Source organism: Trematomus bernacchii, unplaced genomic scaffold, assembly GCF_902827165.1.
Source record: "Trematomus bernacchii unplaced genomic scaffold, fTreBer1.1, whole genome shotgun sequence".
In the NCBI taxonomy this organism is placed as follows: domain Eukaryota; kingdom Metazoa; phylum Chordata; class Actinopteri; order Perciformes; family Nototheniidae; genus Trematomus; species Trematomus bernacchii.
Genome location: NW_022987593.1, coordinates 5,265,755 through 5,282,460, shown reverse-complemented (window position 1 = coordinate 5,282,460; position 16,706 = coordinate 5,265,755). Strand labels below are relative to the sequence as shown.

The 16,706-nt window shown below is 40.2% G+C and overlaps 1 protein-coding gene across 1 annotated transcript; it reads right to left on the bottom strand.

The window, feature by feature from the left end:
* Positions 1-2,987: 2,987 nt before the first annotated feature.
* On the bottom strand, positions 2,988-15,412 carry si:ch211-14k19.8 (interphotoreceptor matrix proteoglycan 2). The gene is made up of 11 exons (XM_034130491.1): positions 15,019-15,412; positions 13,849-14,211; positions 11,484-13,421; positions 10,804-10,892; positions 10,630-10,688; positions 9,956-10,119; positions 7,616-7,781; positions 7,323-7,514; positions 4,773-4,994; positions 3,727-3,886; positions 2,988-3,640 (listed from the first exon to the last, which is right to left on the bottom strand). Exons 1-11 carry the CDS (start codon positions 15,059-15,061, stop codon positions 3,566-3,568), a joined length of 3,471 nt encoding a protein of 1,156 aa, XP_033986382.1. The 5' UTR covers positions 15,062-15,412; the 3' UTR covers positions 2,988-3,565.
* Positions 15,413-16,706: the final 1,294 nt, after the last annotated feature.

Below are 16,706 nucleotides of genomic sequence, written 5' to 3'. Positions count from 1 at the left end.
CCACCCAATGATAAATGAAACTTTATCTCAGGTCTTGCCTGTTTTAGGGACTTGCAAAACAATGTATTGGGCCTGTTTTCCTAGTAATCCACCCATGACAGGGAGGGGGCCTAAATATCCTGATTACACAAACTCTCCACCACATTTTGCATATACCCATCTTATTGTCTTCTGTTGTAGCCTCTCGTGCATTGGAGGAAAAATGCAGGAAACATAAATGATTCATCTAATTCAATTGAAGCACATAAGGGAATGCAACAGAACTAGGCTGAAGCATTTGCATATTCATGGCAGACACTTGTGGTAAGCAGTGCCAGGACATCACAATCTCAGGGTCACTGACAGCACCGTCAACACCCTGATTAACACGTCTGCCCTGGCATACCAGTGTGTCACACCACACAAAAACACACACACACACACACACACATGCAGAGCAGAGTGATACTGATACATGTGGTCAAGCATAGCTGAGGCATGTTTACAGCAAACACTCAGTAGGCTGTAAATCTCTTATCGCTCATCACTTGTAATGTTTTAGTGGTCGTGGGCAGATTAACCGTGCCTGCTTCAATGATATGCGATACATAGGTGTGTAATTTCTGGAATGTGACTATATTTGGTTTCAAATGAAAATATTGTGAGGCCTGATAAAATTGTTAATAAGGAATGGCACCTACTCAGACAAGCATATTTGTATACACACATCCAAATATGTCCCCAAAGACTTGTGTGTCTCCAACCTGCATTTCGTTTTCATGTTTATTTTTTGATAACACACTCAAGTTGTCATGCAAAGCACATCTCATAAGTTGACTGGAGACTCAGAGTGGGTGGGTCAGGTTGCTGCTTTAACTCAATAAGGGCACTGGACAAAGGCCCATACACTTACAAGTAGCGACTTCTCACTGGCTCTATGTGTTCCTAATAAGGATATAGGAGCCAGTACAGCAAAGGAGACAGGAAGTAGTTTTCATAGTGTTTTACTACATGCAGATGAATGCAGGAAGTGACCACACAGACCTACAAACACACACAACTGGCCTTGTGTAAGATCATCCAAGGATAAGATAGTAGGGGGTTGAGTGAGCTCATCAGGGAATTGGCGTTATCCTGCTTCAGACAGACAGAACACGCACGCACGCACGCACGCCACACACACACACACACACACACACACACACACACACACACACACACACACACACACACACACTGGGCAGGACAACCATCCCTTTAAGAGTTCCTTTGGATGACGTCCATATAAGGAGATATTGGAGCTGGTCACATGGGAGGAAGAATGCACTGCTCATGTCATGTGACCAGTCTGAGGAAATGAATGAAACTCCCTTTTTAAGGATGTATGTGTGAGTGTGTCTGTGAGCAAATGTGCATGTTGCTTTAGGTTTAATTTCTGCATCCTTAATTCCCAGAGATGTACATGTATGTACTGATGAATGATTAATACACCCTTTGTCAGCACTACAAATCATTTGCTGCGGCTGTATATGTTCTGCCTTTTTGTATCATCTGTCTTTGTGTCTATATTTCACTTCTGCTTTCTTCTTTGAACAATTGTATCAACTTTTCAAAACCTGCAAGTACTGTTCTTGATTATTTTCTGATATGTTTTAGAACGCCTTTTGTGACCCTTTGTCTATGGACTAAAGATGAAAAATAGACTTATGGATAATTCTGGCTGCATTGGAATTTGTACTCAGTAAATTACATTGTACCTTCTCTCAAACAAACTAAATTAAAGCTACATAAAATGGTATCACCAACATTTCTTAACTTGTTTTTTGTTTTAATTTTGAAATAAGTGACTCCTCCCTGACAGTTTCCTCTCATGACAGTCCTCAAGCTATTTCATAATTATGTGGCGTGCGTGAATCATGCATGCATTACAACACACAAGCGCACACACTTATGAACACACTCCCTGCATTGCTCACTCACACAGTCAGGGAAATTCACAGGCCTGGCTCTTGGCTCTGACTAAGACCGTATATGGAAGAAGCTAGCAGGTAGCTTCTGTCCACTTCTCACTCATCCCTATCTCTGGCGCCCTCTCTCTCCTTTTAACAAACGTTTACTCTCTTCCTTTATTCACCACATTTCCCCTCTACCCGTTTCATTCATTTCCTTATTTATTTCCGAGGAAAATGCCAATTATAGGAGTGCAATGCAGTATTTGCCTGTTTCACTCTCTACCAGTTTGTCCCGGTCATTTATGGCATCACATTCCAGCAGAGGTTCACACACAGCATCAAGAGGTGTGGCTTGTGTGAGTAAGTGTGTGTGTGTGTATGTGCTCAAGTGAGTCAGAGAGAGGAACAAAGGTATGTGTAATACTTTGTCAAGTCATATTAGAAGATACAAGTTCCAGACTGACAAATACAAGTTAACACATCACACTAATTCCCCGGCCTCTGATTAAGCTGTGTGTCATTGAATTGAGTTGAATTTACAAAAACTTTACAGTGGTTTAGGCCCACATAGACCCCTTCATGTCTTTAAACATATAAGCCCTCTCGCTTGATTTGATATTCTGTTCACCCATTACCAGAGTTCAAACTAATCGTGGAGTATCATCATTTATTTATTATGTACAACATGGAGGTTGAACCATGGCCAGCTTGGGAGCCAGAGGAAAAACATTGGCCATTATAGGCAAAATATTCTTTCCCATAGGTCATTTATAACAATAGAGTATATAAGATCAAATCATTTTCCCATACCCCTTTTAAAAATAGATTTATTTCAACTAGTGTCATTTATTTGCTTTATCAGAATATGATTCAATTAGCATGATCAATTATCAGACAGGGCACCATGATTAGGTTCAGTAATAATGTGGGCCACACCTTAGTTTCGAGTGTACTTTAAAACTTAATTATTAAACGATGTACAAAGAACAACCTGGGTTAGTAGTACTTAATCAATGTTCGCCGAGAACAAACTTGTATATATTTTGAGCACAAATATTTAATTTAAATATTTTGTATTCTTTATTTGCGTTTGAATGGTTTATACTTTATACAATGCATTAAAACATTTCACAGATAGTAGAGCACTTCCACTGCCCTTGTGCTTGAAAAATGTGTACATGTTTGTACTTCACGAATACAAATCTCTTTGTCATGCAATGACCTCAGAGTAGAAAGCAAATTATGTTTAAATGCAAAAAAAACGGAAATTTTAACTGCCATAAAAACAAATAACACATTTATTGTTGCCCTGAGTAAGATTTGTGTTTATTAAAGCATTGTATAAGACTCTGCACCATAGACAATTAGACAGCATCTTTGTTTTTCTATCTTTTCAGGATATTCTACATCTTATCAGAGTTTGCATATAGGAAACAGCTTGCAGCTTCAAACTGGTAGTAAACATTTAGCAGGTAAGAATCTGACGAAATATACACTTATATACACATATACACTTGTTCTTTTGAACGTTTTTCTCAACACAACAAAAACCTTTTCAACATTTAAGACCTAATATGCAAGAATGAGCTGCAAAATACCAGTGTCAACATTTGAGTTGTTTCTTCTTTATGCTGTCAAGCAGTCCAGCTCTTCCCCAGGTCCACCAGCTCCATGCCCTCACAGTAGGACCGCGGCCTCGACACTCTCACCTGGTGAAAACAACACATCATTAAATATATTGAATATATATACACATCTCTATCTCTATGTCTCACAAACAAAGTGAAACACTCACTGCAGGCGTCCTGTGGGAGGCCAGCTGCTGCAGAAGTGGGAATGGAGTCCACTGGATAGGCTCCACAGGCCAGCTACACACAGAGAGGTCACTGGCCTTACCCGAGTCCAACACCCCATCCCCCATGCTCATCTCACTTCCTCTCCAACCATACTGAGAGCTACAGGGAATACACAGACAAAACATCATTTGTATGCTTTATGTGTCAATATTTCCATCTTTATATTTCATTTTAAAATCAGATTTCTATACATCCTAGAAAATTGTTAACTATAGATTATCGTTGTATATTATACCTGTGTCCTTGTTCCAGATGCTGAACCCCAAATTGTCTCAAAAGGTGTGTGAGTGTCAATGAGCATTAGATCAGTAGAGCAGTTTGGTACTGTGGTAGCCCTGCCATCAGTGTATGAGTGGGTTAATGTTGGCGTGTAGCGTAAAAGCGCTTTGAGAGAACTAGAAAGGTGCTATATGAATGATTCCATATTCAAATGGTGTCAATGCTAAATTAATTACTTGTGAATGCAAATTTAAGTTGTATGGACTATATTGAAGGGGTGAAATGTTGCCCTCTATTTCTTTGAAGCAATTGGCCTGGCATTACACACATTTTTCTTTATGTCTAATTTGGGTTTTCTAGAAATATCAAGACAACAAACCTAACAGACAGATAGGTAGAAACAATCAAGATCTAAAAAGTGTATCGCAGAAATGTGATTTTAAACTGGATAAAAGGCAATTAATGACAGCTCTTTTTGGAGAATCACAATGATTACTAATGCTTAAAAAGGGCAACATCCCATAACAGGCAATGAAATCTAGTGCACCATTACTTTAACTAAAATAACAGGTTTTTATTGTAAGAACCCAACTTGAGATACAGCATATAATTTAGATCAGTTTGAGGAGGACAGACAGACCTTTTATTCCAGCATAATCCATAACTTTGTGATACTGTTAAGGTATATGGACCATTCAAGTGTGATATTTGACTTTGAGTGTGTCTGTGTGTGTGTGTGTGTATGTGTTTGTGTGTGTGTGTGTACCTGTGTGGGTATATTGTATTGATGCGTGTCCCATGGCTGGCAGAGGTGGAGGCCAGGGACAGCGTGTCGTCGTGGTAACAGCAGGGGCGGTCGAGCGCCCGCAGGTGCAGCAGCTCATTGGAGCGTGTGAAAGCGGGATTATCCAGTGAGTCAGCTGATCCGGCCCACGAGCGCAACCAGAACCGCCCTGACAGCTCGTCAAAATGGTTGAACCTGCGATAGCTGCATAAAAAAATAATAAGATTAATATTTACAGGGTACACTTATATATTGTATTCATTTATTGTTTCTGCTTCAATTTGATCTGGGTTTAAGTAAGACAAACATTTTTCATACTTATATACAGTGTTGGACAGCAACTAAGTACATTTACTCAGTACTGTACTGTCATTTTTAGGAACTTTTTGCTTTAGTATTTCCATTTTCTTGCTTCTTTATACAGCTACTCCTTCTGAGGAAACTATTTTATTTTTCCCTCCATTACATTTACTTGATAACTTTAGTTACATTGAAAAGATGATGATTGACAATACAAGATATAATAAAAAAAGATTAAAATACACTTTATTGACCCCTTGTTAGAATTCAAAAGATACCCGTCAGTATGTTAAAAAACAACTATAACATTAAAATGAACACATCAATCATACTCCAATATCATATATTACTATAAAACAGGTTGTTGTGCAGAAAAATTACTTTAAGTATATTTTAATGCTAATACTTTCATACTTTTAATTATATATATTATATAATATACTTGTGATATTTTGAATGCAGGTCCTTTACTTGCAACAGAGAATTTCTGAACTGGTATTACTACTTTAAAAGATCTGAGTACTCCGTGTTATCCATGCTACTGTGTCCACCATGATTACTTTCCTATTGCTTTGGTCAGAAGACAAATACTTTTATTGTTAAAAAACATCCAATATGTCTCTACGCGCAGCCCAGTGACACATGTTCATCTAGTGAGAGACAATTGAGGGTCAACAGTCTAATTGGTGGGTTGTTTAATTGATTTCTAGCCTCTTTGCAAAGTACATGACTCAATAAAGTGTTGAGGAATAAAATAGAATCAATGTTGGGGAGATGTTCAAACGACAGTCAGCTGAATGTGCTCTGGAGGAAGTAAAGTAAAGCTCAGATCGAAGGGTCAAACCTTCTCTGTACAGAAAGCTCTCTCCCTACTGTTAATGAGATACTGTTGATTTAAGGCTTAACCTCACAGAGTCTGAACTCTCTCCGTCTAAGTCTGTACCCACTATTAGATGTTAATCTCAGTAATAGGATGTAGTAAAGTATCTCAGTTCAGGTAAACAAAACGCCCATGCAGCCCCACTCAGATGACAACATAAGTGTCTTTACACAAAACAAGGCTGAATCCCGAAGTCAACTCTTCAAAACGCTTTTATACCTCCAATTTATCAAGTCCACACAGGGCTATCAAGGGACACAATAATGTCTAATCCAGTCAACTACGTACATTTCATAGGCCAACATTTTTATATTTGATTTAAATGTATTTGATGTAGGCCTTAACAATTTGAAAAAAAGGTCTAACTGCAATTTTATTATTTGCAATATAATTTAGCATTAATTAGCATTTATTTGCGACAAGGATCTGAACATAACAAAGACTATGTCGGTATCTCTGCAGCCCAACAGTAGTAAACTACTAAATTGTATTTCAATGTTGACACATACATCTACCTACTCTGATTTGGACACTGCACCAATGTTGAATGTTCTGCCCTAATTGAATGCGATAAGTTAACTTAAACTGCAAATTTCAGGCGGCACAAAAAAAATTGTTTAGAAGAATAGTTTGCCAGGTCTGGTGTCCAAAATCACATTTATCCTTTCCTGGCCCAGCACCCTAACAGACTTGACGTGATGACAGTGAACGCATCATGGTACAACGTGAGGGCTGACCGCAGCATTTGGATTAAGTCTGGATGTCTCAACATTTTCCAAAGTCTTCAGCAAAACGTTCATCACAGTCTGTGGTTCTGAAGCCAGACTATGACACCTAGTGGACACAACTGCAATTACAATTTATGTTTATGCAGTTATGGCCATATAAGTGTCCCAACACATGATTTCTCTCCAAAGTGTCTATTGTGGTAATGTCGTCTATGTTTAACAAACGTGTGTGTGTGTGTGTGTGTGTTATGTTCTTCCCATTTTTATAGTCTTGCTTTTATGTGACGCGGTCTTTTTATAGCTTTTATTCTTTGTCTTTTTATAGACTTGTTTTTTTTTTGGATCTGTTTTCTTTAACTACGCCTAATTTTGTCTTGTTTTTGTCTGGCCTTACACTGAAAACACATCAGAGCAGAGGGAGAGTTAGTGCCTGCGGCGTAGCTGCCATGCGATGTCTATGGAAAACGGCAACGGCTGTCACAGCGCTTTCCAAACTGATTTTTTAAAGTAAATATCATTGTTATTGTTAATAATATTATTCTTAGAATATATTTATTGATTATTTCCTTTGGTAATTTAGGGACTGTTCACCACACACAACACAGTAATTATATGTGGGCATACCTGCTCCGAGTCTGATCCACTTTGGCCTGGATCAGAATGGCTCTGTAGCGCCGCACTGCAACGAGAGCCAGAATACCAATCATCGTCACCATGACGAGTAAGATGGCAAGACATGCGCCCACAAGACGCGCTCGAGTCATCCTCAGATCACACCTCTGACCCATGTACCAGAAGTCCACTCCTACGAGGCAGCTGACACACAAGGAAAAGGATAATTACATGCACAAAACATTATTGGATAGACGGAAAGATACAACATGATTGAGTGTATTAGTGCCTCTGTGTGCTCCTACCGGCAAACTGGAAGTTGTCCCGGGTGGTGAGTACAGATTCCGTGGTGGTGGCAGTAGTCGAAGTGGCAGACTGAAGAACAGCTATAGTTTGAGGTGCCAGGCTGAATCACACACTTGTAGCCTGCTGGACATTGTAGTAACCAGTCACACACATCACCCTGCAGACCTGTGTTAAAGAGTGATGCGGGTGTTTACCACATTTTCATTATATCTACATAAAAACAACATTGTGTTAGTCAGTCTCAGTGCTTCCCTACCCTTTATGTGGCAGTGTTGGATTCATTAACGAAGACTATAATGACTTCTAGTTTTCCCACATTCGTTTTGGGGGATTTCACCTATGCAATGCAACTGTCTAAGGACAGAGGTAATCATGTCCTGAACAGTCTGAAAAGGGTATTGGGTTATTATTTTATAAAATAAAACTTGAATGATAAATTTGACTTTTTTTCTATGACTAAGACCAGACAAACGCCTAAGCGTTTTCGTCTAAATAGCAAGAGTAAGCCAATTTCAATACATAAGCTACTAAAAAAAAATAGTCTTAAATATGAAGTCTACCTTTTAAAAAACAAAAAGGTAAAGCAATCCACAAAGACTCGGAACAGCTTTGCACACATAAAAATAAATGTAAAATTAGTACAGTAAGATGATAACATGCCAAAATAACAAGTTAAATACCAATGAGCCAGACATGTGAATCAGATTTCTCAGAACTGGACTGCGAGCCTAACCGAGTTACGATGTTTACATGAGTCCATCTGTAACTGGGGTAATTAAGTAAGCATGTTAAGGATGGAATTTCTTCTCAGATAAATTAAGATACTGTGACCAACTGCTAACCTGGACTTTTAACCTTCATTAACAGAGCAACATTATCAAACTCATTACAGCTATTGATGGACTGCTTGACAGAGATCAAATCCTGGCTGAGCCAAAATGTCCTCAACCTAAACGAGAGCAAGACTGAGGTAATCTTTTTTGGACCCCAACCTCCAGCCTCTCCGGTTGATACTCTGGGCTCCCTCAAAAATCCCCTCTCAGTCATGAACTTTGGAGTGACCTTCAATAGCACTTTTAAATTTGATAAGCAAGTCAGCACCGTAGTCAAAACCTGCTTTTTTTTTTTATTTTATTTTTTTTAAATACGACTATTGGTCAAGACCAAGTCGTTTTTATCTTTTAAAGACCTGGAAAGGGTTATTAATGCCTTTGTAACCACAAGGTTGGATTACTGCAATGCTCTGTACGTGGGTATGGACCAGGCATCAATTAGACGCCTGCAGCTAGTTCAGAACGCAGCTGCACGTCTTCTTACTGGCCACAAAAAGCGTGACCACATCACCCCAATTCTGGCCTCACTGCACTGGCTTCCAATTCGGTTCCGAATTGATTTTAAAATCCTTTTTATTTGTTTTCAAAGCCCTAAATGGGCTGGCTCCGGCTTATATAGCAGAACTCCTCCAGCGCTACACCCCAGCCAGAGCTTTAAGGTCTGCTGACCAGCTGCTGCTGATAGTGCCCAAGACCAGGCTCAAAACCCGAGGGCACCGAGCCTTCGCAGCAGCTGGCCCCAGGCTCTGGAACACTCTGCCCCTCCATGTGAGGTCGGCCCAGACCCTGGGGGTTTTTAAATCTACACTAAAGACACACTTCTTCTCCCTGGCCTTCTAGTCAGAGCGGAGTATGACACCTGACTATTCCCTGTGTTTGATTTTTATATTTGCTGTTGTAATTTATTGTCTTCTGTTTTTGCGATTGTAGTAATGTGTTATTTATTATTTGCATGTACAGCACTTTGGCTCGACCAAAAATCGTTTTAAAATGTGCTTTATAAATAAAACCTGATTTGATTTGATTTGAAATGTTTTCAAATTAAAAGAGTCAAGGATAGAGATCAAAGGAAAGCCAAGGAAGAAAGGCGAACAACATGCACAGGGCGGCCTAAAAGTTAGCCATCTTTGTTAAAAGGGACCCTACTATGCTCATTTTCAGGTTCATATTTGTATTTTGTGCCTCTACTGTGACATGAGTACATGCTTTATTGTTCAAAAAGGTCTTTATTCTTCTCATAATGCCTGTGCTGCAGCCCCTCTTTTCACCCTATGTCTGAAAACAGAGCCCAGTCTGCTCTGATTGGATAGCCAGCCAGCTCTGTTGTGATTGGTCAACCGCTTAGAGAGACAGGAACTTACTCAAGAGGGAAATTTGGGGTTTTATCCTTTGCAGACCATTTACATGCACAAAAACCTATATAACACTCGACAAGAAAGGGAAAACCCCCAAAAAGCATAAACATGCCTCTTTAAAGTGTATGTGGGCATCTCAACCCAGGCTTACCGCCCAGTGTGATGTTGGTAATCTTGGATGATCTGAAGCTCCTCCCCTCGCTGAGAGCTTCAGATAGTCCTGTTCGTTCCAACAGTGATGAGGGTCCTGTCATGCCGAGCCACTGCAGAGCTCCGCTGGTTTCAAACTCCACCACACTCTGCACTGCATGGCCACTAAAACAGCAACACATTCACCTTCAGCACCTCTTATTTACACAACCTCACCACAGTGTGTGCCTCTCGTGTGTTTCCACCTTATTTGGAGTGATCCAATTTTCAGAAAATGTAAAACCTTGCCATCTCTGAGAAACCCTGAAGGTTGTTATACGACACTAATTGCTGTTCTGGATGTACAGTATTTCTGAACGGCAGATAGCTGCCAACTAGCCAATGGACATAGTGACACATTCAGCAACTAAATATTTCCCTCCTTAGGAATTAGGAGGCAACAACAGAGCTAAAAGAGGAATGAATTTGATTTACAGGAACAAGACATTACATTTATGAAGTTACACGTATTTTGGATGTGTAAATAAGTAACTGATTTCCATTAACAACCTTATAGGGTGTTAAAATGTCAATGTGGTTAAAACTTGTGACTTGAATTCAATGGTTATACATAGGCACACACTAGGGCTAAATGCAGTTTAGTTTAAGTACATGTGCCCTCTTTAAACACCTCACCTGCTCCAGACTCCCAGCAGCCTGCTGAACCCCGGGACTTTCCGTAGGTATGGATCCACCTGGACAAAACAGGGAGGGATAACTTTGTAGCAGCTACTAAAGACGACTCTAAAGCTGTCTTGTGGATTTATTTGGAGTTGTATGCCTGCTGGTGTGTGTGTGAATAAGTCTCACCCAGGCAGCGGTGTCTTCCTCCAAACCAGAAGTAAAAGCCGATCTGGAATCTTCTACAAGGATCTGTAGCAGCAGCTCAATCGACTCGACTGGACATAACAAGCAAATAAAAAAAATTACAACAAATGTAGACACCAACACCTATTATTTACTAGATAGTTTGGATGTTTTGAAGTGGGATTGTATTTGGTACTAACTGATGGTCATTGTATTATGTACAGATGATGTGACTTTTGTCAATCTGAACTACAAGGTTTTAAAAAATATATATATTTTATATACTTTTGGGGGGATTTCTTTGCCTTCAATGATAAAACTAGGGCGAGAGAGAGGATCACATGCAGCTAAAGGGGTCGTTTTCAAACAAGAGATACAGTGATAAATTCCCACTCTACCAGGTAAGCTACCACAGTGCATCACTGCTGTATTTTCAATATGAAAAGTGACATTGCATACTTTGCTTTTGCAGCACAAGAGAATCATTTTGCTATAGTTTCAAGACATAATCAAACTCATCAAGAAATCAAAATCAGATCTTGTCAAATGCATTCTTGGCTGATAATAGTTACTTTTTTTGTAATCCGTTACTAGCCAACATTGACCATGAATAAGTAACTCATAAATCCCCGCTTCAAAACATCCTAACTAGTCTATAAATCCCACACAAATCTTTATCATACCTTTGATGGCTGCAGGTTGGTCCGGCACAATGTAGAACTTGGGTGTCTGACTGGTTGTGGAGCTTAAATTGGGCACGGAGGTTAAAACAGAAGGTGTGAATACCACATGGTTTTCCTTGTTGTCATATGGTGCTGTCCAGGATGGAGCTTCAGTTATGGGAGTTTGTGTAGTTGTGCTGCTGGAAACCCACTGCCAAGACTCATTCTGTACGTCTACCTCTCTTTTTCCATCATCTGCTTTTACAGTTGTGAGTGAGACCAGAGAAGTTTGGGTAGTAGTAAGGTAGTTGTTAAACTGTTTATGTGTGACTGGGACATCAGTGGAAGATGATAAAGGCAGGTGGTTCTGTGCATGAGTAGTGTGTGAAGATGTTTGTGAGGGTATAGGCGTGGTTTTGTGGTTGATGAGGAGTGTGTGTGCAGCGGAGTCAGTGGTAATGGAGGGCAAAGACAGGGGTGCGTGTGTTGAATGTGAACTAACAGGAAATGTAGTGTGTGTTTGGAGGGTGTTTGAAGGTGTTGATGAGTGTATGGATGTACTGGAGGACAAAACAGGGACGGGTGTCGGTGAATTTGTGGGCGAGTCGTCATGTAGGAGTGTATTAGTGGAAGGCAGGGTGTACGTTTCCGTGTCAGTAAATACATCTCCCAACGTCAGATCTTCTCTGGGTGTAGAAGAAAAATCTGTGAAACCCAAAGTCCCATCATCGACTTTGGGAAAGTCAGGCGATGAGGAGAGAGAGTTAGTAGCCATTTCTGTATTTACTTCATTTCTTTGTGTCGCTGTTTGTTCTTCTTTGTTTGTCCAGGTAAATGGGGAGGATGTATCAGGAGATGGCGAGTGTGTGAAGCTCTCTGTGCTTTGTGGAGAGTTGGTTTTACTCTCTGTGGAAGAAGTAAGCATGTCAAGCATCTCTGTGTTTTCAAATGTATCAGAGGCCTCGAACGCAACCGCTTGACTTGTAACATATGACGCAGCTGATGCAGATGAGTCAGTACTGTTTAGATGAAATGAAGCAGCCTCCACAGCACCAACAGAGGTGTCGGGCTCAGTTGTGTGGGTGGTGGATGAATGAGTTCTGCTTGGTTCCTGTAAGGATGATAATGACACAGTAGGGTCAGTGTGAGAGTGTGTGCTGCTTGAGTCATCCTGCTGAAGGTCGGTGGAAGATGTTAAAGGATCAGAGGTGATAGTGGAGGTCAGATCAGAGTGAAGTCTGTCTGTGCTTCGCTGGCTTCTCCAGGAATGGGGTAGTTTCTCTACAGATGCCCCACTTACAGCTCCACCACGTGGGATTGGGATGGTTCTAATCTCCCGGGTTGTTCGTGAAGGTTGCTCAGGGGGGGAGGAGGTGAAAGATGGGACCCTGGAGCGTAGATGATCTTGTGTGGGTGTAGATAGTTTAGACGTGGCCGTATATTCGTGTTTATCTGTGCCATGCAAAGTGTCAGAGCTACGTGTCAGTGCCATCTGTGTACGAGGGAGCTCGTAACGTAATTTTCTTTCTGGTGTGTGTGATGTGTGAAACAGTGTATCTGTGCTTAGAGCTTGCTCAAAATAGGGGTGTGTCCGCTCTCTGGCAGACATTTTGCCATCAGCGAGGTGAGCGGCTCCAGATGTATCCGCTCCATTGTTCGGTTCTTCCTCAGGAAGAGGGAGCGTTTCCCTATCGCCTCTCCCAGCCACAGTGAGTCCCTGCAGGGGTGAGGTGGGGCGCAGCAGCCCCTGGTCCTGAGAGGAGGGACTAGACGCAGACTGAGGCCCATAACTCTGCTCCAGACCTTCGTAGAGACGACCTCTGCTCCCTTCTGTTCCGCTCACCACATCTTGACCAATCGGAGCTGTGCTTGTGAAGCTGGTTCCTGACTCAGACCAACTCAAAAGGTCTGAATGTGGGCTGGTGTTGTCCTCCGAGGAATTCCTCCCATTTTCCTGGACTGAATGACCAGGAACAAACACAAAACAGAGAGGGACAGGGTGAGGAGAGACAGAGTGGAAATCACAACACAACATATCTCTCTCTCCCACACCACAGCGAGCGTGATAAGGACTTTCCGTAGATTTACAGCTAAAAGCACAATGGGTTTCCATCATTTAACATTATACAATCAAATCATCAAGATAGTGTTCTTCTGTAAACAGATATTTTTCCTTTACTCATTTAGACAACAAAATTAACCCAAAAAAACAACTCTAAAACAAGTCTGACCCAAATGTTATTACAACAATAATTGTTGAAAGGCCCCTTTCCTGCACCCTCATCACGAGAGTTTGATCTAATTCAAACTCTCGTGATGAGGGTGCAGGAAAGGGGCCTTTCTGACCCAATAATTCAAACTAGATAATTGAGTAATGGTTTCTCACCATAATAGAAGAGCTGAAATGCATTTGAAGAGTGTCCTGCTCCTGTCCAAGTGAAGCTGGCTTTGTTTCCGTTACATAGAGAGAGCAGAGCTGTCTCCCCGCTCTTGAGGACTTTGTCTTCTTCGTTCAAAACACATCGCACTGATATGCTCGAACCACTCTCCAACCATACTAACTTTAATAGTACCGTCACACCCAGAGGAACATCTATCGTCCATGTGCAGTTTGAAGGTGGTAGGGTTTTTTCAGACTGGTTGGTGTCAGTAATAAGTCCAGGTAAAGTGAGGTTGATGTGACCAGCAGGCTCTTTGTCCACGCGGACATTTCCCCCACAGTGTTGGTGCAACGAGGCCAATGTTTTATCTGGGGAAAAATTTAAAAAACAAGGTGATGGTAAGAGAGGGTATCACTTTGGCATACATATTGATGATGAAGAGATAACAAATTCAAGTTTTAAAAGAAATGCATGGATGTGAGGCTGTCAAAAGCTAGAAAAAAAGTCAATAGACAGAAAAATAATTGCTAAATATTTTGATAGTATTCTAAAAGTATTTTTTTATCTCAAATATTTACCGTAGGTTTCATATTTTTCTCTGTATCAATATATGAAATGTTATATAACAAACGATTAATTGAGACAAGAATCTTTAGTATAGAAAATAGTAGTTGTTAGTTAGTTGAAGACTGTTTTAAAATACAAATAATACAAATAATTTGGGGGATTAAAAAGGTAAAAGCAAAAATAAGAGAGATTTGAGAAAATGTGTGAAAACAATTCAATCAATCAATAAATCAATAGGATACGGCTGTAATAGGCCTAATGCCTTTTAGTCGCTCATAAATAAGTAGAATCACTGTTCTTTATATACTATGGATGCTGGCAACAGTCACATAGTCCAAAAATTAAATGTTGACAACATATCAAAGAGATTCCCCCTTGTTTGTTAATCTTTTCAACATTTTGATGAAACCTACGAGTCTGAGTTTGAAACATACAGGTTTTTACCCTTAAAACTAACACCAACAAACCTTTTTCTGTCAATACAGCAGCACTATTGTAAAAGTAACTGAAAAGAAACAGCAGTTTTATCTTAAAAGTGTGTCCAATACAAAGTCCAGTGATAACAAAAAGAGTTGCCTATACTAAGCTCGTCTGGCAGATTTGCTTACCTGTTGTGATAATAAAAAGCAACAGACAGGCGTGGAGCTGCATTTCCAATCCGGAGACATTTCAGTGTCGCAGACCTGATAAATCCCAAATCCATGTACAGATTCTTCAGATTTACAGTCTGTGTACGTTATGATGAGGACGAGCAGACGCCGAAAAGCGAAAAATGATCGCCTGTTTTCCTGCGGATAGTCCCAACTAAACGGAGAGCGTCAGAAACTTTCCTTCTCCATCATTTCCTCCGAAAGGAAACCACTGTGCTGTCAAGGACCAAGCGACGCACAGTCGCCTAAATTAGAGACACGTGTGTCAGACGTGTGTGTGCGTGTGTGTCCAGTACTGACAGAGAGGTTTATTTGCGCCCCCAGGCTGTTCGTGCAGTCTTTGAATCAATCAGCATTTCCAGAGATGAGAAGGAGGAATCTAGTGGTCGCGGCAGGAGCTGGTTTTTACACACATTCTTAAACGCAACACAGGAAACCTTTACCACAGGAGGCATGAAGACATGAGAGGGCGGGTTCATTAGCGCCTCACATGCACCCCTCTGCGGGTCAGACAGGAGGTTGGTGGGCATTAGGCCTCTTTGAAGAGACCCGGATCTTATGGCTCCTTTCATTACCGAGGCTTATCGTTCTTTCTCTTTTTAAAGGTCACCTATTATGCAAAATCCACTTTTTCATGTCTTTCCTACATAAACATTTGTTTTGTTTTTGTTTTTTGTAAGAGATTCTGAAAGTTTCAGGAAAAAAGATTCGCTCACTTTTTGTCCTGATCCATTTATATAAAAACCTGTCTGAAAATGAGCTGATCAGATTTTGGCCACTTTATGATGTCATAACGATTTTTTGGTTTGTGTAACCATTAGCCAATAACCAACCAAGGTAACCCCTTGAATTTGTACCTTTTTTAACCACAATGAGCACACAGTTATGGAGGACAGAACATGACATGAGTAAAAAAAATAGACGAATGCATAAATACAGGAATAAAAAAATACAAGAATAAGTAAATGTGAAAAAAAAACAAAATTAATAAATGTGGAAATAAATACAGCAATTCATAACAACAATTGGAAATAAATACAGGAATAGGTAACACAAGAAAGAATAAATACATATGGACATAAATAAATGAATGTATATTCACTTCAGAGCCTTCAAGAGCCAGATATAAATGTTTATTAGCGTCAACAATTGTGTTGCTATTAAAGGTTTTCTAATACCTACCTAAAACTCATTGATTAAAAAAAAACTGAAGTTTGGTAAAGTTGGAAAGATACACAGGCTAAATTCCATTATTTCTAAAGGACATATTAAAGTATCCTGACTCCAGATGCCTTGGTAGCCTTGAGTTTTTCTGAACAGATGTAAAAAAAAATGGACTGTCACTTCTGTGATGAGTTTCAACAAGTGTTTTTACAATAACTTCTCTGACAGGTCCTCTTATAACCCTAACCCAGCAGGGGAAGACTGGACTTTGTAGGGGATACTAAAAACAGTTAAATAGACACATTTTTCTAAGACAAATATCCAGAAATAACAGCAGACTAGATCCTGCTCTACACACTCCCTTACGGTAGATGGCAAAATACGCTTAAAAGTTGGTTTTGCTATTCACCATTAAACGCAAAAAAGGTGATTTCCCCTCCGATACAGCAGAGGGCGCAATAATCATACTGTGTGCTGCTCGT